The 21506-nt window shown below is 44.4% G+C and overlaps 1 protein-coding gene across 1 annotated transcript; it reads right to left on the reverse strand.

The window, feature by feature from the left end:
* Window positions 1–8413: 8413 nt before the first annotated feature.
* ABCG8 (ATP binding cassette subfamily G member 8) lies at window positions 8414–21251 on the reverse strand. Its single transcript, XM_088527422.1, has 13 exons — window positions 21096–21251; window positions 20264–20368; window positions 19225–19381; window positions 17052–17290; window positions 16519–16651; window positions 14691–14960; window positions 12984–13149; window positions 12793–12885; window positions 11768–11967; window positions 11562–11638; window positions 10133–10400; window positions 9514–9641; window positions 8414–8572 (listed from the first exon to the last, which is right to left on the reverse strand). Exons 1-13 carry the CDS (start codon window positions 21249–21251, stop codon window positions 8435–8437), a joined length of 2130 nt encoding a protein of 709 aa, XP_088383548.1. The 3' UTR covers window positions 8414–8434.
* Between the last annotated feature and the right edge of the window lie 255 nt (window positions 21252–21506).

The raw sequence follows: 21506 nt of genomic DNA on the forward strand, positions 1-21506 counted from the left end.
TTATATGCTGTAGTTTTGTCATTATCTACTAAAACAGTTCATTTAGCTCATTGTCTCCTAAGACCCTTTTCTATAGCAAGAAATATAGCTTGGTAGCTTAGTGGCTGTCTTTAGGCTTTCTTAATATTCATCCGCTGTTGAAAAATGAATAGCTGAAGCAGTCGTATCCTTGGTAGTGGCAGCTCGGAAGGTTTTACTGTGGGCGATTGCCTGAGTCAGCACGATCCCACCTGCAGTTCACGGTGACAACTGCGGTGACAGCAGCATCGTAAGAGCCGGTACTGACAGAGGGAGCGTGTCCACCAGGACGTCACGGTCTTCACCGCTCTCCTCAAAGGTGCGACGCATCCGGGCTCTCCCGGAACACGGTAGAGGGGGCAGTGACAGGAGTGACAAGGGTGCGAAGAGAGATGTTTTGCTGGTCAGTGACCGTTATGAGAAATCTGTGAGCATCTACAAGGAAAGTGCAACTTTCAGTGTAGTAAAGGTGGAAAATGGCATGAAAAGCCTTTTAGTGAATGTCTCTCTGAAATTTATTAAATTTTTCTCATAATTTCAACTGCAAAATTACCGTTTCAGAATGGCCGCAGCCTCAACTGGCTTGCCAATACTCTAAGAAATCAATAATCAGAGGAAACCCAATATTATCTAGGGCAGTGGCATCAACTAAGACTGTAACCGAATCCAAGGGTGTCATTCTGAGTCCTAGGATGAGTGTGCAGGTCATCAGCTGCATGAACAATTTTTGGAGTTTTTCATTAGGTGTGGAAATAAGAGCAAATATGGAAGTTGGAGATTTGAGTGCTCTACTGTTTCTTGTATTTACCCAGAAGAGATAATAGAAAATGTCTTGTACAGCACCTACTATAGACAGGGGTTCCACTTTGTTCTGCTTTTAAATAGAACTGCTAGCACCACGTTTCTCCGTGATGCTCTTAAATCTCTGTGTTACAGTGAGTTAATGCTCCACAGTGTGTTGCATGGCTCATCTTGTGGCACAGGGATAAAGGAAGCTTTGCTGTGGTCTGCCACAGCAGCTCCAAACCCTTCTGTAGCGCTCCAGTTGTGATGGTTGTTTTACTCAAGGAGCTATAAATGGGAATGAGCTCCAGGTCTGGGAAACGGCAAACTGCCAGCCAGGTCTCACAGTGATGGTGATGATTCCTGAAAAGCAGCAACAAATGTAAGGGTTGGTTTTGCCAGTAGGCTGTATCTCCCTTTCTTTACATACAGTCCTTGAAAGCAAGGGGAATGTGAAAAGTGGAGTTTTGCTGGCGAGGGTTGTGGGTGGCTGAGATGAGGGCAGGAGATATGGATGGAGCTGGGGCTGTGGGAATGGCCTGGGCTGAAGGGAAACAGTGAGGCTGTCTGGGGGGCAGGAAGGCGATCCTGGCAGTGGGCACGGGGAGCTGTGGGCCTTGCTGAGGGAGGGGAGGCGTGAAAGGCGGTTTTGCCGGGTGCTGGGTTGTTATTTACGGGAGGGGGCTCTGAAGTGTGGTCAGGGTTGCTGTGGTGAAGCTCGAGATGGGCCTGAAGGGCCGGAAAGACGTCCAGAAGCAGCTGTGAGAGCTGTTATGTGGGGGCTCAGCTGTGCGGAGGGGGGCTCAGCTGTGCGGAGGGGTAAGGATCCGGAGGCGTCGGGATGACACCTCGGACCCGGTTGGACTGGGAATGGCAGAGCTTAAATTACACGGCCTGAGGAGCTGTGAGGAGACGAGGCCGCCAGGGCCTCCTGGCTCCCGGCCTCTCCTCCAGAACTCTGCCCTAAGGAGCCGGCGGCAGCGGGGAGCTCCGGGCGGGAAGGCCGCTAGCCCCAACGCCAACAACCGCGGGGGAGGTCTGTTCCGTCACAGCGTCCTGCGCCTCGCGCTCCTCCAACGGGAAAGCGGCCGGAGGAGCCGGGTTCCCGGCGGAGGCGGCAGGAGCTGCTTGGTGTCGGCAGCGGCACCGTTCCGATGCGTCACCTGAAATCAGGCGGTAACCACAGCAAGCGTGTTAGGTTGCTGAGGCCATAGCAAGCCTGGGCGTACTCGGAAAGGCAACCTGAACAAAACCAAGCAAAATGGCACAAAACCTGAACAAAACCAAGCAAAATGTCGTCCTTGCTGCGCGCACAGTTTCCTGGGACTTTCCCTTAGCTTAGGTAGCAGCTTGAGCATGAACTGTATGCTTGCCGGAAAATCCATGTTGAGTCCTGTATCGGTAGGCTTTGCATAACAAGGCTTTTGCTTTCCTTTTTCATTTTGTTGACTTTGCCTGATTTTGACCATTAGTGTTCACAGTGGGAGAGCTAGTAGTGTCTCATGTCGCACCTGATTAACTCTTCAGCATCCATGGAGGAAAAAAGCCCTGATCTAGTGAGATAGCTGAATATATATATGTAAATGTTAAGTTCATTTTTAAAAACCTTCTAGTTTTCATCTTTTCTTTATATTTTTAATGACAACGTTATTTTTCATCATCTGTAGCATATATAAAATATTGTTTGCAAATTGTTTTTATGCCTCAGAATACAATTTCTGCATTTGAGTGTCTTTTTCACTGTCATCAATAACATTATAAATTTGTCTAAATTCAGCAAGTAAAAACAAGGTTGAAAACTATGTTTTATACCACTAGCTGCAGGGGGCATAAAATTACGGCTTTGTGGCTTTGCTATTGTCAGTCATGCACACAAGTTTTTCAGGGGAAATTTGTCATGCGTGTGGCACTGAGCATGCTGCAAAGCTGAAATGCTTTTTCATAATATGAAAGCATTGAGAAACTCCCTATGCAATGCGAGAAGCTAAATGTCCGTTCGCCTTGTTTGTTTGCTTTTAAAATGGGGCACATCCCAAGCGCGTGCGGTCAAATCGGTCGGCAGTGCTGAGCTCTACTGCGACCAGGAAGTGTGTGCTTTTCGAAGTAACGGTAATACTTGGCCAAACTGCTTCTTAATGTGATTATGAGGAGGAAAATGGGTTCACGGAGAGGGCAGGAAGGCAGCCAGAAAGCCGGTGTGACGCAAAAAGACGGCGTCGTTTTACTCCGACTCGCTCTCGGGGCGCTGTGGTGATGCCAACGTTTTGATTGCGCCGACTGGCCCTGAGATACTCCGGCAGCTCAAAGGGAATTGACAGCTTTCATCTGCAGTGCTAGGGATTACAAAGCAAAAAGTTCGTTTTTCAGCAAAAGTTCATTTTACTAAAAAGGCTAAAATACCCTAAGCAAAACAGCCTTTCTCGGCTGCGGCTACCGCACGTTGCGCCTCTGATGACCCACGTGCGAATGGGACCTGCGCTGCCGCATGCAGCGCCCTGCCGACGGTATCAGTTTGTATGTCCTGTCGCTGCAAATCTTCAGTCTTTGCACTCTGTTTCACTGTGGGCTGCTTTGATAGTCTGTTTTTTGGCTTTGCACTTTTCTCCAGTGTCTTCACTGTTCTAAAGGGCTTGGCCATTTTAAATAACCCTTGTGAAAGCTCTGGACGCTTATGGAAAATCAAGAGATCGGATAATCCTCATTCTTTTAGGGCACTCTGGTGTCATGATTTGAGAAGAAAATCTTACTGTGATCTTGTGGCAGGCACCAAGGAGGCTAACGTGGCATTTCAGGTGCTGAACTTTTTCTCCTAACCTTCTAGATGAAACATGAAGGGTTTTTTTTATTATTATTAATTAATTAATTAATTAAAGCAAACAGAAAAGCAGAAACACTGTTGTAAACTTTCTCCCTCAACCCACCAAAAGCAAGTCAGAATATTGTCTTGAGGACTGATGACGTTACCTAACGTGGTGTGCATCATTGCCAGGCACTGGGAATTTATTGTAGATACAGTGTTCTGTATGCTTAGCTTTCAACTATCTGTGAATGTTTATAGGTCTCCAATTGCTATGTGTGTGTTTACAAATTCAGTACTAAACTGGCAGATGAGTTTCTTCTGGGCTCATTTGCCTATGTACAAAATAGAAATTATTGCTTGTGCAAGTGTCATCGCTTGTTTACTCACTGTATGAGTTCTGGACAGTATCTGAACACTTATGCCTCAAACTCACCTGTGAAAAAATTACTTGAAGCAGAAACAGTGCCGAGACATGCTGCTAAGGTTAGCAAGACAGGACTCTCACTAGACACTTCCAGGTCTCTGTATGGGGTGATGAGGCCGGATGCTGGTTGTGGAGCCAGGCAGTGAAGGCAGAGGGAGGTCTCTTGAGCTGCACTTTCTTGTCATCGGAAACATTAGAAGTATCAAACTGTTGCAACCACGAAAGCATAAAGAATACCTGCATAATTTACAGCTCAAAGTAAGTTCGTATGTTTGATTTGATGAAAAATCAACATCACTAGATAGTTCTATACTTAATTGCCTAATTTGGTAACAACGCTTAAAATTTATGGATGCGAGTTGCTTTCTAAATATTCCCTGAAACAAATTAGTCAGCTGTCATTGCAGATACATACAATATATGTATTTTATACCTATACTTGCTTATACATGTACACATGCATATGTATACACATACATGCAGGCATATATATATATACACACACACACAGACACTTTTAAAGCTCATCAGTTCTTAAAAGGGTTAAGTAGTTTTAAAATTGCCTCAACCCACTGCTTAAACATTGTTGCCTTAATTAATAGCTGCTAACATACGAGCGGCTTGTCTTGGCTCTCAGATTAAAAAAAAAATGCAGCATGTCACAGAGCTCCATGTTCACTGTTCCTTGTCTACTGCCATTGAAATAATCATTGTGGCTAAAACCTGAAGGGTTCCTTATTGCTGGTGTAAGGGAGCAGATCAGCAGCTGTAAGTTCTTGCGTGTGGATAGTCCCCGCATAGCTTGGGGCACTTGGGGTTTGTTTTGTTTGTTTTTGTTGTTTTGTTTTTAATTGAAAAGTGGATGGCTATTGATACCTGTAACAAACTTAGCATTTCTGAGTGCAATCTGTGATGAATGAATATGGGATGGAACTTTGAGCAGCTACTTATTAATTTAGCTTTAGCAGAGTGAAAGCTAGTCCTTTTCGAACGACGAGTTAAAAGTATTTTGGAGGATTGCCATTACACCTGAGCCAATATGCAAATTAGTTGTTTTATATTCCATTTGCCTATGCTAAAAAAGTTTGTCCCTTTTGCTTCTGAAGAGTGAGTTCAAGATTTCAAGCAATAAAAAAAAAAAAAAAAAATTCTCAGCTGATTCGTTATAGTTGTCCTCCAATGCATAGGGATGCTGTACCAAGTTTCCATTTTGCACATGTTGCTTTGTTCTTTATAGCATTGATATAACCAGCAAAGATTTTTTTGACTGGTAAATTTGATGAGTTTATTTTTCTTTACAAATATTGGTGTTACTTGTATTTGAGGCTCTCGTTCCCAAATCCAAGGTATGTGCAGAATGAAACCCAACAGCACCTTGCAAATTAGCCTGTGCGTTGGCCGATGCAAAGGGCAGCCAGGCAAAATGCCTAACTGGGGTTTTATAAGTACCTAAAAGTTACACCACTTCAAAACTGGAGATATGGAGCAGTTCAGAATTTGTATGGATGCGGTTGTCTGCCGCAGCCTGGATGGTGATCCGTACCCAAGGAGATCTTCCTAGTGTTGTCTTGTGGAGAGGAGAGCAAGGATGATAGTGGGTGAACCCTGGGAAGGACAGTGTTGCCAGTGTGGCTAGTAGTGATCTACTTCTGTGTAAGCCTTACTCCATTCCTCGAGTCACAAGAGCAACATGTGGATGTGTGTGGAGAGTGGTGCGTACTGCCTGGCTTGTGATCTCGAGTCTCTCTGGTTTGGGATGGCTGCCAGCTCCTCGGGTTTGTTTGGCTGAGGGAGCACAGGGAAGCCATGGACTTGTATGGACGTAGGTGAGTCGAGGGCAGAGGAACGACCACCCCGAAACGTGGAAAGCAACACTGAGGGGCAACCGCCTGCCGATGATGTTTAGCCTTTGCCAGAGCTCCCAGGAAGGCGCCCGCTCCCTGGCCGCTTCCCTGCGGACTGCGGCAAGGCAGAACAGAGCGTTTTCCACGCACGGCCATCGTGGAGCGGGACGGAGCGGGGCCGCCCGCTGCGAGGGGCTGCGCCTGCCTCGCGCCTCAGCGCGCGCGGGCGCCCACACCACGCGCGGCCTCCTCGCTCCTGTCAGGCGCCGGCGCTAATTGCGGGTGTTTCGAGGCTCCCGTCCGCTTCTCGCCGCAGCCCGCAGCAGTAATCACAGCCTAGACTCGCCATCGCTCGGCATCGGCGAAGCGAGACACGATCCCCGGCAGCCTGCCAGAGTAATTGTAGTATATCGAGCGCGAGGCTTCCCTGTGTAAACAGGGGCCTGGCCTCGTCCCGTGAGAGCGGCTCGCGGGCGCCATTGTGCGAGCGTCCCGCCCTGTCACAACAGCAGCGCAGAGGCGCTCGCGCCGCGGGGTCCTGCCGCGCGCTGCGCCGAGGGAGGAATGTTGAGCTGCCAACGGCTGTTTAAGTAATGTCAGCAGCCTGACTAATTTCACAAAAGGAAGGAAATTCAAAGTTAAGGCTATGGTGTGTTCTTATCTTAGGTGCCTGGAGATTTCTGTGCATGACAATATGCCCCTAAAATTCAGAGCTGTCCCTTCTGTCTTTAATTTCTCCCATTGTCTCTCTCCTTTTTTTTATTAAACATCAAAGTGAATTCACAACACAGAGTCAGCCTAGAATTTAATCCTCTAAATACCTTGAAAATAGAGGTTTAGACTAGAAGTACCAATATACACCCTTAAAACTTCAGTGTAATATAAAAGAGATTCTAATCACAACAGATCATTACAAAGAAGAGTAAACCACTTTAAAAAAATGAGTGTCTTAAATATAATAAAAAGGAATAATTAAGAATCAAACAGGAAGCTGCTACTCTGACAATTTAATGATGCTGGATTGGACTGAAAGAATTGGCTTTGCCATTAGAAAGCAATGGAAATCTGCTAATTCCAAAATGGCACTAGAATAAGATCAAGAGTGTTTTTGGAAATTAGAGGAAACAGAGCAAGAAAGGAAAGGTAGAACTTGCCTCAGAAAAAAAACATGGAGCGTTTTGGATTTCTATGACTCTGTAAAGCTGGAGGTGCTGCTTTTTCCAGACTTACTTCAAGTCTTTACTCTAGGGTTTTCCTCAGAACTTACTCCCGCATGGCCTCTGTGGCAAGCAACGTGGCAGCCCTATTTGCCGAACTGACATAATAAAACATGGGTGGTATTTTGTTTTTATTTCTTCTTTAAAAAAAAAATCAGCTTCATGTAACAATATCCAGGGCATTATACAGGCGATTATATAGGAGTTTTGAGTGTGCACAGCACATCGGTAAATGAAAGTAGAAGATGTACTTTGGAGTTTTTTAGGTATTTACAAACACATAGCTATGCATACAAGCATTACAAAAACAAGCAAGCTAATCATATAAAATGTTTGCACACCTGTGCACCTGATTTGCATGTGCTTACCATGACTACACATGAGTTATGGCCATTTATTTGCTCTTCTCTAATTTTCTGAGCATTTGGCTTATGTCTATATATAGGTAGGTGTATGACTGCAAGCATTTCATAGATTGTGCCATTAGATTTCTAGTTATTGGGTGGAAAGGTTTGTTATTTTCTACCTGAGGTTCTTAGGAACCAAAGCTGGCAGATTGCTACATTGTGTATCAGCGTGGAGAAAAACGTGAGTGGTACAGTCAGTCTGTGTGCATTTATACTTAAAAATGGATATATTAAGGTAAGATAATTTTATCTATAATAAGAAATAATAGATACAGTGAGAAAATACTTGTTTGGGGCGTCAATAGCACCTAAGTGGAGGGCTAATACAGACAAAATCTTAAAGCACTGGAGCAATTATAAACGAGACAGAATAATTAATATTTGTTTTCTGTCGTTGCCTATACAGTTATTTTCCTCTGCATTATTCGGTATGAGTGCTGAATTTAATACTTGCTGCAGAAACCAAGTGCTTTTTTATGTACCAATACTGCTGCTCTCACAGGTTCCTTAATTAAGTACATGATTGCTACACATTCAAAACATATTGGCTAAAACTTCAGCTATCATAAACTGGGACTGGTCCTTCTGAATCCTTGGCCCACAGCTCAAGCTATTACAAGATGTAGATGACTCAGGCACATCTTGCCACCTCTAAAGCCATATGTCAAAAATAAAATTGTAGAAGTCTCAGTTTGGTTTTCTTTATCCGTGACAATATGGCCCAAGTCGAGGAGCACAACCCGGCTTTGCACTGCTGGTATCTGCTGCCATCCTGTGGTTCACAGGACTCACTTCAGTACCACACACTGTGCACCTACCTGCTCTTGCTGTGAAGAATTAATGACATCTTCAAAGGCTGCAAAAAATAAGCTTGGGTGCTTTCCATGAGGAGCAAAGATGTGAGTGTTTTTGTGCAAGGGACCCTGCTCCATGTTTTGCTGTTACCAGTTTTGATGTGATTTCTGCTTGATGAACCTCAGGGATATGTAATATAAAATTAGGAAGACGAGGATAATTGCAGTGAGGATGAGATAGCTTGCATAGAGAGGCTGAGAATCCAGGTCCAGGGACTGAGTTACCTGTAACCACAGACAACACAGAATTAGGAAGTGGCAGCGTTTTCACACTGGGAAGGGATGCCTCTCCTATGTGTGCACTTCCTTGATGCTGCCTTCTTTTGCAGCTGGACACAACTGTCACCTAAGAGGTCACTGTGGTCTGGCTGCTGGTGGTGGATAGTTCAGGCTCAGCTTCAAGGAAAGGGTGTAGACGAACTAACTGCAGGACACCTGAACACAAATCTGCTTGAGGCAGGGTCTGTTGGCAGCTGTAGCTGTGTAAAATGTCAGGAGGTTCAGCTGCTGTGTCAGCGAGTCTCCAGATCTGTCTGTTGGTGGAATTTGCGCCTCTGAGTGTGTCTCAGCAGGATTCACAAGGCAGCTCTGGGGCAGCAGCTACCACAGTTTGGGTTAGAGAGACCTAATGTCTCCCTTTGCAAAGGGACTTTGAGGCAGCAGCCCAGACATACCAAAATGCAGCAAAGCAATTTCCATGGGCAGCATGTTCTTGGCTCCGAGCAGGCACCAAGTGCATCCCTGTTCCTGCATGGCTGTGCCTGGAGCGCTGCAGGAGCCAGGAAGGCTCTTGCAGGTCTCCTTCCCTCCTCTGCAAATGCTGGTGTGGGAATAACCTCATAGAGTTTCATCAGATCTGGGGCTCCTCACCTCCCTTCTGCTACTTGGGATCAAAGAGGGGCTATGAGAGGGAGCAGCATAACCTGTGTCAAACCTCCCTGTGTCAGGGCTGCGGCGGCAGCCAAGACGACTCTGCAAAGTCGAACAGCCCCAAGCTCCAGGCAGCAAAGAGCCAACTTAAAATACGCCAAGTGTAACGTGGCCTTGCTTCTTGATTGGAGCTGGTGAATTTCTGGCCTACGGAATCTACATTAAATATGAAGGTCATGCAAACAGCATTTTAAGTGACTATCAGCTATAACCATTTCTGTTGGAGAGCAACTTACTATTTTCCCAGGTACAGGAAGGGTAATGTTTCCAATAGTTATTTCATATGTGAGATCATTAAACTGAACTTGCATCAGGCCTTGAAAATTCCATCTCAGAAAAGATATTTTGGAAATCCAGAATGGAACTGGAAAAAAAATGGCAGAAGGAAAGGAATTGATATAAATACACAAAAGATACTTTGCACCCCCCAAAATAGCTGTGTCATTGCCACAGGTTTGTCTAATTTCTTGATTTCTAGAGGCTGTAGACAAATAGTTTATTACTGAAGGTAAGGGCAGATATTTAAGTAGGCAGAAATGGAAAATAAGGGGAGGTTAATATCTATATCAGAGTTTCAATTTCATCTACTGAATATAGTTCTTTTTCCTGGAACTATGTAGGGATAAAGCCAGCCTTTTACTCGTGCTCTTTTTAACCAAGCTCACTATTATTATTACCTCTGTTTCAGATGGAGAAACAGATGCCAAGGGAGTAACGTGCCTGTCCTCTCCTCACACAAGACACAATTGTCATAGTGGGGAAAAAAGCGGCATTTTCCTGCACGGCACTCACTCAGCCTCCCAGTTAGCGACTGCTGATGGAAACACCCATTTTCCCCGGCTGAGGCTGTCCTACCTGTCCAGAGGTTCTCCAGGCTTATGACAAAGCCGCCGCTCAGGTAGAAGGAGGTGAAGAGGACGTTGCCGAAGAAGGCCGAGAGCTGCAGCGTGGGCAGCAGCGCGGCCACCCAGAGCGCCATGGTGCGGGCGCAGTACACGGCCAGCCACACGAAGAGGAGGTTCATCAGGAAATGCTCTGGCTCCGGGTTCAGGTTTGCCAGCCAGTAGATGGGAATCCCATAAATGATAACAAAAGCGCAGTGCTCTGGGAGCTCCCCCAGAATCTGTTCAGGAAGGAGAGGGGAGAGGGGAGGAGAAAAACAGAGAGAAAAATATGGTGCAACCACAAAAACCTGCTGAGATGCATCTTATTGTACTTGTGGACTATTTTTAAGTCCACAGGAAATACTCCTTTAAAATGCAGTAGTATCCTTTTTTTAGGTGTTACTGGGAACATTAAAAAAATAGGAAAAAGAAAAAAGAAACTACAATAAAATGAAAAATGTCCCTAACTTGTTTTCTAACGGTAACAATTCCTATGATTAATGGCTAAGTTGATTGGCCCTCTGTTAAGGGAAAGGTGCTTGTTTCCGTTTTATCAGTTTCTGAGAATTTAAGACACTTTTCTTCTTTTCCTTTGTGGACTTGACAGTAGTAACGCTGTTACTGTCTCATTGCAACTGTTTCCTTTGTCCAAATTTCACTGGAATCTAATATGAATTCAGGCTTGAAGTAAACTGTGATTATGGTTGATCCCTTCCTCACTTCATCCTGAGGGCAGCCCAGTTGGTTAAGTACTTAATTCACTGTAAAACAAAAATATGCTTAGGATTTCTAGGATAGATTAGGATAGATTTCTTAGGGTATCTATCAAATATCTAAAGGTTTATATAGTGTTATGTTTTTTTTCCTAAAGGCTTACTATTAGAGGATAGCAATCCAGAAATCCTGGCTCTTTATGCAGTCAATACAGTTGTGTTTTTCTCACCAGCACAGTCTCAAACAACTGTTGGAATGGTCACAGCATCTTGCTATATCTGTTTTACAATTGCTGTAGTACTTAATATGAATTTTCTGTTTTATGGATCACATCATGTTATCCAACTTTCAAAGATATTTTAGCTCATGAAATATGCCAGTATGTCACACTGTCTAAACCCTCAGATTTGTGCTGCAGAATCCCCACATTTTGGCCAAATAACCCAGTGAAAGATTCCTCTACTGCTTTTTTGGCCTAGGATCTGAGAGGTGATTTATGGCATCAGGTCTGCAGTAGTTTGAGATTTAACAAGTTAATGCCAGGAAAGTAGGAACGGTAGCCATAGCTGGCAGACACAAAGGAACAAAGTGTGATATGACTGTGATCGTTTATATAAAAAAAACTTTATTTTTTTTTCTTCCCCTTTAAAGCCAGCTGTGTGTATTTCCTGAAGAAAACCAATTACCTTGGCAAAGAAGTACGGACTCACAGAATACATTCCATCCTCCAAGTCATGATAAAGCATCGCTCTTTCCGAATGACCTGCAACACAGAAACAAACAGGTTGATTTCATCCTGGGGTTGCCTTCAATATGTATAATTTTTCATTGATTTAAAAATTACTTTCTAGTTTTGATTGCTTATAACATTTACAATAAAACTGACACTTACATTTGGCAATAACATCCAAAATCACTGTGAATGGGGTTAGTGCACCTATCATGTACAACAGTGCTGTTGTGTCACGAATAGAGAGTCTGCTTTTGTCATGGCCATAGTACAAAAATCCAATTAATAATGACATGAGAAGGGCCTCAAATCCATGGATTAATAACGTTGAAAGATCTCGGAAGTCATTGGAGACTTGGCGACTAGGAAAACAGCAACATTTACAGTAAGGTATAGTACTTGCTAATGGCAGATATATTTAGATATATTGCCTCAAATGCTCTTCTAACACTCATTTGTGAAACTTGCTGTCTCTGAGGAGACACGAATTCGCATGTCGGGTCCTGGAAATGTTTAGCCTTAATCACAGCTGTTGAGCACCTGTAGTTACCTGCTATTTTAGAGCTGAAATGCTGAAAGCTTGGTGAAAGACTTGGTGGGGCAGGAAGGTCTGTTTTTTATTTTGGGCGGGGGACAAGTTTAGAGGAGCCTCTCTATTAAGGGCCTATAGCATATATTAATAGCATTCAGTGCTGTTCTACATATATTGAGCTGGTTGGTTATGTTTATATATATATGTAAACATATATACACGCTTATATAACTTCTGTGCTGTCTGTTATCTGCAAAACCTCCTGACTTCACACCCCAGGCTCAGCACGAGGGCGGCACTGCCTGAGCCTCTTGCTTGGGCCCCGGGATTGCCGAGGGCCAGGTCGCCGCCAGGGCACAGCGATTGGGACAACAGCACCCAAAACAGAGACAAATATCCCTGTCCTGCCACAGCCCGACCCACAGGCTCTCAGCAAGGTGAGCAGGAGGGGCCTGGGGCAGAAATGGGGCTGGCTGTCTGGCGTGGGGCAGCTCCGAGGCAGGGGAGGCCTGGCCCAGAGGCTCTGTCCCTCCCTGGGCCCGCTCCATCCTAGTCCCCCTCTCTGAGCCCATGTGCCCTACTCACTTGGGCTTCTTCCTTCATATTTTAAAAATACAAATGAATAAGATGCATAATTGTTTATGGTAGAGGTTACCTTAATAATACTGTGAATTGTTTTAGGACTCCTGGTAAGTGGTCACTCGAATGGGAAGGCATGTTAATAGACACCTCAGAACCTCCATGGGAACTGCCCAAAAGAAAAGATAAAGAAAATTGAGATGAGCTCAAGCTGGGGCCTTTATGCCACATCTGTCATGTGACAGATATGTTCTTGATATTCCTTACCTTTGTTTGCTGGATGTGGTGTCACTATCATTTCCTTCAGTAACTTTCCATAAGAAATTATCAAAGCCTTTGACTTTCTCTTGAAACAAGTTAGCAAGAGTATTTGCTCTTCTTTGGCTTTCCATCTCCTTTTCTACATTCTGTTTGTCAATACTGGTCAAATCAACTGCAAGATATTATTTGGCATAAGTCTGTGCTAGACGTGTGAAAACTTCATCTAGAAGCAGAGATTGCATCATGAACAGAAGGTACAACCTGGGTGCATAAATTAAGCTACAACGGTTATTCTTAAAACTTTATCAATTACTTCAGTAATTAGAGAAAAAAAACAGCTTGTTAACGTGTGTTTGTTTCTTGGGAAATGTGTGTAAATAGTGTTGCTTAATTATCTGATGAACCACTAACAGACTTCATAACTGCTCATTATAAGATCTGAAAAGTACTATTTCAATCTTTTGTCTAATTTTAATAGCGGCTTGAAATTGATGCTGGGAATGAATAATTCACATTTCCTTCCTGGCATTGTAGGTATTTATAATCCATTACATAAATTCAGCTTAAATTGTAAGCTTTTTCTCTATCTGTAAAAAGAGTTATCATCTCTGTTTCTATCATGCAGACACACCATAAACTTTACCTGAAATGGAGAAAGCTTCCAAAAAGCACTGTTCAAGGACAACATAGTAGCAACAGTAATAGTTCACTTAACGCTATGTTTTTAATTAATGAAACTAATTATTTTTTAACTTAATCCCATTACAGGACCCCTGTTTCCACTTTCCTGCTGACCATACTTTCTCGTATGGTGGGGCTTTCCTCCCTCCTGCAATGAGAGAGAGCTCAGAAAGGAAGGAACGACCCCAAGTATCCCATCCATGTACGGGGTGATGCAAGCCCACATCACAGCTACAAAAGTGCCCTTGTGGGGGCTGACATGCAGGTTTATTTCTGTTTATCTCTGTGCAGCTGATAAGAGCTGCCCCTGGCTGCTACATTAGCGCAACCCCAGAGCGCTGGACTCGAGCGTCCGTGCAAGGACTCGGAGCCAAATTGAGGGCAAAGACCCATGGGTTGGTGCTGACCCAACCTCTGTGGTAAGAGGCTGCTGCCATCAGACTGAGGGCCATGTTCCCTGCAGGTGTCGCAAAAAGCAGCTAGAAAAGGAATGGATTTGGAACCAGGCAACTAAATTTCTTTGAGAAGAGGAATAACACAATGGCTAATTTGGGTTCATTTTTTTCCCCTTTACAATATGCCTGGGTATGCAGCACCTTTCTTTCCCAGATATGTGCTACTCCTCACCTTGGGAGGCTATTGCTTCCCACCTTTCTTGAGTAAGAAGTCAGAGAACGACTGTTCTCAGAAAGCGATTCACCAGCTCATCCCTTCCTTTTTCAGCGAGGATAAAAATTCCAGCCAGACAAAACATGGCATTAAGGGTACTAAGCATTCAGGAGAGATATTACACCTGGCAGGAATGGAAGGAAAATTATTAAAAATTGATTTTGCCCATATCTCCTGGTTTTGTTACACTTCCTGTACTGACTGATAAGCAAAGATCTTATTAAAACTTGCTATAGTATTGAGTCAGGTCATTCAAGCCACAAGATAGTTATGCTCAATAAAACTTAAATGCGTTAGTTGATACAATTCTGAAAGCAAATGATTTCCAGTAGCATTTTTTTAATGGCAATGTTTGATACTAACCATAGAAATCTGCAGGATTGCTGTACTTCGGGCAGGGGTAGCCTAGTTCTGTGAAGTACTGGACCATGTCTCTAGCTGTGCCAGAGTAGATGGTGACTCCAGAGGTCAGCAGAAGAACTAAATCAAAAAGTTGAAAGATATCTGACCGGGGCTGGTGAACTGAGAGAAGAACTAATCTGTTTCCTCTGGCCAGCCTGGATAATGTTATCACAAGGTTGTGAGCAGTAAAACTGTCCAGTCCAGACGTGGGTTCATCAAGTATCAGTATTCCTGCCAAAGACAAAAAGATTAACTGTGTAAAGCAGTATGTTTGATCTCAAAAATATATTCCAAGTGAAAGGGTGCTATTGCATGAAATCTCCCTCATATAAAAAAAAAGAGTCAAAATCATATTTCACAGCAGCAACAGATAACATTTAATCATGGCCATATTTCTTTCTTAACTTGCTGAGCATAATGGCAGAGAAATACTGGTTCTGATCTACATGGGGAATTAGACATTTGTGTCTTTCCACGAGCGACTGGGCACTGGAACAGGCTGCCTGGAGAGGCAGCGGAGCCGCCGTCCTTGGAGCCATCCCAAAGCTGCCTGGCTGCCATCCTGGGCAGCCTGCTCCAGCTCACCCTGCGTGAGGGCTCCTGAACGTCCCTTCCAGCTTCAGCCATTCTGTGACTGTGCACTTTGCCTGTACAAATACCTGGTACATTAATATACAGTACTATTAGTTTAATAAGCTGCTTACGAAACCATTTTAAACTGTATGTACTTAGACCTCTTGCATTATAAATGGCACTAATTTAGATAGCTTGCCCTCCCAAACTGTGCCGTCCTTCACACTTATTCACACATGCATATGAAAAAATATGCGCATGTGTTCAGATATTTTTTGTTTTGTAGTTGAGTGTTTAAAAACTTGGAAGTGATTTAATAACTTGCGATGTGTATGCACAGACATGGTTTCCGTGCTGAGAAGCACATTTGAAAAGCAAAGGAAGACCTACTTATTTTTCTTACAACTAATGATTTTTTGACTTCAGTAGCAAAGCACATCTATCCCTGAGCATCACTTATTACAAAAAAAAGGAAAAATAAAGAAAAAAATCTTTTGCTTGCCCCTAATAACAAAAATATAACTTTGTATAAACAAAGACTTCTAGATCCTTCTCGCAGTGGAGGGAGAAGAGCTAGAAAACCTCCCTCAAAAGTGGTTCAGATAAAGTTACCGGAGGTGCTCATGTACATAAGGACACATAGGGCACTCAGTTCCACAAAAGTGACCTCCAGGTTTAGCCTTGAATTTTGCTTCTGCTGAAGACGATGGTAATTTTCAGCTTGCTGATGGCGTGAGGCAGCTATGTCAGTGGCTGGCATGAGGCAGCAACGAATGACTGCGTAGCCAAGACGATGACCTTCCCTGTTACCATCGCACGTGTAAATAGTCCGTATGGGGGCGTATGGAGGCGTAAGGAAAACAAACACAAGGTCTTACTTGGCCAAAAAGCCTACGAAGTAAAGAACGCCCTACAGCCAAGTGAAAAGCAAACCCAAACAGGAGCCCACCTGTGAAGGGGGGCTCTGGCCACGTTTCCACCGTGGGGGAGGCAGCTCTTTTGGGTGGCAATGGGGGAAGCTCCCAGAGGTGGCCTCCCCAGCTTAAGTGCTGTGGCATCTGCTGAGCCTACGCTGGCTTCCCAAGGGCTCCTTTCACAGCACTGTTACCCTCACAGGTGCCACATCACCCATCATTAGCACCCACCAGGGCGCAGCGCCCCATCAGCAGGCCTGATCACCGGGCCTGCCCCGTCCCCTATCCCCGGGCGGGCTTACCCGGGTTCCAGAGGAGCTGCACGCCGATGCCGACGCGGCGCCGCTCGCCGCCGGACACGCCGCGCAGGTACTCGTTGCCCACGCGCGTGTTGGCGCACTGGCGCAGCCGCAGCTCCGCGATGACGTCGTCCACCTGAGGGGAGCGAGCGGGAAGGGTCGTGAAGAGGGAGCTCGCGCTTTGGGAACTTGCACGTCCGCGAAGCCAAAAATGCGCTAAATAAGGTTAAAATTCAGCTGATCAAGCGCCCCTTGAAAACAAAGCTCGATTTTCAGGGATAATGTTGTCAACCCTCCAGCTATCGGCAATTTGGTTCTTTCAGCCTCTCTAATGCTTTCTCTAGATTGTCAATTTTTATGAGCTTTGGAAAAATTGCTAGTTTCTATCTTAAAAGAAGAAAAAAGGTTTATAATTCATAATCTTCATAAAAAAATGCCAGATTAGCTGTTCTGACTCCAAACGCATAGGATTGCTTGGATGATTCCTGTCAGACACATTTTTGACAACTATATTTTTTCCCCAACAGCCTAATTACCCTTTTTTTCCTCTGAGAGTCTGAAAAAGACTTTGGAAGCCGCAGTTTGGCAACGAAGAGCAGCGTCTCTTTGACGGTCAGGTGAGGGAGCAGCCGGTCATCCTTCCGCACGTGTGCGATGCATTTCTTAACGAGCTGGGGCGTGCTGGTTTTGTCATTGATCAGGATTTGACCCGACTTGATCTTGCCTCCGTGATCCCGACAGGTTATCACATCAAGCAGCGATGTCTTTCCAACAGCTAGAAAAAAAAACAAAATTGAAAAACAAATTAATTTCTAGGGGACTAGTTTAAGAAGGGATGTAGTTGCAGAAAGAGATGGTAGAAGTTTCAATTCTTTATTGTCTGTTTCCTGACCCTTCCTGAAGCTGTTCTGAAGCCCCACAGACAGACTGGCCCTCAGGGAAAACGCTGGCACTCAAGTGCACACTCACATTCAGGAAACCTCTCTCTTGCAGAAGGGAGTACATGACTTAAACCTTTCTCATCTCTCAGGAGAACTGGTAGTTTTCCTTTGGTCATTGCTATATGGTCTGAGAAAGTGACCTATCTGTTGCAGTTACCCGTCCTCTCTGGCTTTGGAGGCCCTGCTAACGGGGTGTTCTGCAGCGGTGGCGCTGGCGCCTGGACGCCGGTGTGAGCGGCTCGTGGGGTTATTGCGCGTCCAGGAACGGCAGCCGGAACAGCGACGCGACGCAGGTGCTGAGAAGTTACCGTTAGGTTAACAAAATATATATATATATATATATATATATATATATATATATATATATATGTAACCATGATTTAAATAGAAAATAATTACGATTGAAATAAGTAAAAAGAAGTCTTTTAAATAATTAAGGAAAGCTGGCTCATACTTAGGGGAATTAAAATAAAACAATGAAAACAAAGCCTGATTTGCAATTAAATTGCAAATGACTTTTTCCCTTATGCTGTACGATACTGTATGTAAACACACAGAGTTCTCTTATTATGATTAGATGTCACTTATTTCTAGTCTGTCTGTTGAAGGATTAACTCCACACTTGTTTCTTAATATATACATTTAAAAAAAAGAAACCCATCCATCTGTAAACCGTGTATTGCTCTGTTTAAGAATGTCATATTGACTGCCATTGACAATGTGAAACCCATCAGCAGTTTAATCTATTTTACTAAGGCATTTGATGAAAAAGATGATAAACAGCTTTTAAAAATACTTTGACTAGTTTGCTGAAAGGGGTTTATGCTCAGTGTACATTACTTTACAAAAGTACTGTATCTACAACTCAACATATTATTTTTTCTGTTACTTGTGGGAATTTCTAAAGCACAACTTGAATTTCATTGAAGACGTGCTAGCAAAAAATCTCCATGCTAATGGGATTTATTTTTTATTTTTTAATAGAAATAAGAGTTAAAACTTCTGCAGTGATTATGTCTCACCTTTCTCTGAGAATATCTTCATTGTATTACAGCTAATCTGATCTAAGGATGTAGGGGAGACAAAGCATGAGATGGTTTTACCTGCAAACCATGGACACTATTCAGCTCAGTTTAATGGGTCACCTTCCTATTAACTACACCTTCCAGCTAACTGTGTAGGGTAAAGGCCATCTCTCCATGAGTTAGCCTTGTCCTGGAGAAGATTAAACCAGTCTCACCAGAAAATGAAAGGAAAAATATGCAGGAAAGTGGAGGCCTGTAGGCAAAGTCACTATAGGCAAAACAAAAGAGGAATAATCTTTTTTTTTTTTTTTCTCCCATTATATTTATGTAAAGTTAATCTGAACGTGATATTTTACCCTGTTAGTATGTTTGTGTCTGAAGGAAATGCCTGTTTGGGGGTGCGCATATTGCGACCAATCTTTCTTTCAGGATCTGCAGTCACCCTGTTCTGCTGCTGCACCGGGATTGCAGGCCACGGCTCTAGCACTACCCAGCTGCACCTCAAGAAACAAACAGGTAACAAACATCCAGGTCGTAACAACAATTGTCTTCCTAGGGAAAGTCAGATTTCATTCCACTCAGATTCTCTGTAGTCTCACACTTGATATTTCAAAGAACGTAAGAGATGCATTTGCAGCAGTCGTGTCTCAGCTAGATTTGGCAGTTCAGAAGGCTGAAGAGTATTGTTACAAGCTGTGTGTGATTTATGTGAGAGTTAGATCAGGAAAACTGGTGGTTCTTACCAGTGCTTCCTATAATCGCGAGCATCTGACCGCTTTTAACTTTTAAATTCAGGTTCTGGATTACTGACACATGAGAATCTGGCCCTGAGTTGCAGGCCCATGGCATTTTCATCTGTGATAGCTTCTCATACCAGGGAATCTGAGCTGCCAAATTAACCTAAGATTAAAAACAAAAAAAGAAACAAGCCTTTCAGTTAGGATAACGAACTACTTAGCAATAAATACGTGCAAAGTTGAGACCTTAAAAAGGAGAAAACACATGGCAATAATACAGTAAATTTTCAGCAATACATGGAAGAAGGTTTTACAGCCAAGTATGGTTTCCATGCCTTGTTTCTTATTACTGTTAATTACTGAAGTTATCTCAATCCTCTACATTACTTATTGCTACCACTTATCTTTAAAATAATTTATTACTATTATATGTTGTTAATCTGGCTGTTGAAATATCTTGGACTGAAAATTGAAATACCTTTTTCTCTCTTAAGGGCAAATACTACCCACTTCATGAGCCCAAATATGTGTACATTGCATATCTTTCCAGATTGTACTTTTTGGTGGACAAGAAATAGGCAGCATAGTGAAATCTACTTAGGATGCACAAAAGAGAAAAAAAAACCTCCCTGGCTACCTATTTCCCCCCTTACATCTGCCGCCCTCCAGCTGTGCCTCCCGCGGGCTCATCTTGCTCCCAAGGAGCTCTCCTGTCTGGCAGGAAGGTCTTTCTGCCGCCCTCCTAGGAGCCGAATTTAGCTCAGTACTGCGAGAAGAAGAGATCCTGGAAGCTGCCCTCTTTCCCTGCCTTCTCCCCTAGCTTTAGCAGCTTTATTTAGCTGTCAGTCACTAAGTGCAGCCCAATACACGAGCGCACTTTCTTTTCGCACGCAGAGCTTCTGCGTGTTTGACAGTCCAGCACTTGTGTAAACCCCACGCTGTGAACGCCGGCTTTGCGCGCGTTTTAAAGCGGCCTAGGGACAGAAGCAGGGAATTGCTGGGCATGCTCCAAGCCAAAGGGAAGTAAATAAAGTAGAACTTTTACCTGGTAGTTGAGTTCTCTGACCTCAAGGACATTTGATTTTCCACTGTACGTGAAATACAGACTGTTATCTTCTTCAGAGCAAAAAATACTGTCTTGGACCTTTGTCTGGAGAGATTATTATTTGGATTAATTGTAATAGCTAAGTTGCTGTTAGAATTTTGAGCTCAGAGGAGAAGAAACATGAAGGTAAATACATTTAATGAGGTATAGCACTACTGCTCATACAAGTTACCGCGCTGCAAATCTGTTCAGGGTGGAAATGTGCTGTTTCTTAAGCAGTGAGAAAAATACTTTGCTCTAGAGGCACGGGAAGAGGCCAGACATGCTGCGCTGTGGTTTTCTATTTAACTTTGATTTACATGGCACTATGTCCAAAAGGGAGTTAAACTACAGTTCATTCTACTATAGAGAAATAGGATTTTATTTTGATTTTGGGGGGAAAAATTATCAACTTCTGGAATGTTAAGGTCAAAGGACCGCATACAGAAATTTGTAAGTTATGACAGCCAAAAAATTGTGGTTCCCTGTGGGTGCATTTGCTGTTGCATTAGAGCACAATGCATGGTGACCCCGAGCAGGGAATTGCTGCCGGACCCGCGGATGGGACGATTTGCTCATGACCATCCTGTCGAGCAACACACGGTAGTTGCGAGCAGTGACCGCTCAGGACCTAAACTTTAAACACGCTCGAAATATGGAATTGATTTAACCAACCAACAGTCACGCGCCCATGGTCCTCACTACAACCGCTGCTGAGTAAACAGCTTGTAAAACAAGGGGGAAAAGGTGCCCGTGTCAGACCTCGCGGAGCGTCCTGCCCCTGCTCCCTTGCCGCACCGGGGCCACCCGTGTTTTGGAGTCCCTTGCAGGACAGAACCAGCTGTGCCCACTGGCGCAGCCTCCCCACGGGGCCGCTCTCACTCACCGCCGTGGCCCCGCGCGCCCTCAGGCTGTCGCCGGCGCCGCTCGGCTCGGGGGTCTCCGCCATTTCGTCCCGCGCTGGCGGCCGGCTGCTCGAGGGCCCCTCTGGCTCTCCGGGTGCTGAGGAGCCGCGGCGCTCGGTGGGGAGCCCGGCCTGGCACCGCTGGCAGGCACGGGCTTTGCCGCTGCGTGACCCCGCGGGCAGGGAAAAGCTCTCCTCCGCAGGCTAAAGGTCCATCAGATAGCGCCCCAGCTGAGCGCTATCGCTTATTTGGTGGGGGAAGAGAGGGCGGTGGGTGCCCTCCTCCCTCTGAGGCAACCC

This window comes from Tinamus guttatus, unplaced genomic scaffold (assembly GCF_059628265.1).
Source record: "Tinamus guttatus ecotype Peru unplaced genomic scaffold, ASM5962826v1 Tinamus_guttatus_pri_ptg000286l, whole genome shotgun sequence".
In the NCBI taxonomy this organism is placed as follows: Eukaryota; Metazoa; Chordata; class Aves; order Tinamiformes; family Tinamidae; genus Tinamus; species Tinamus guttatus.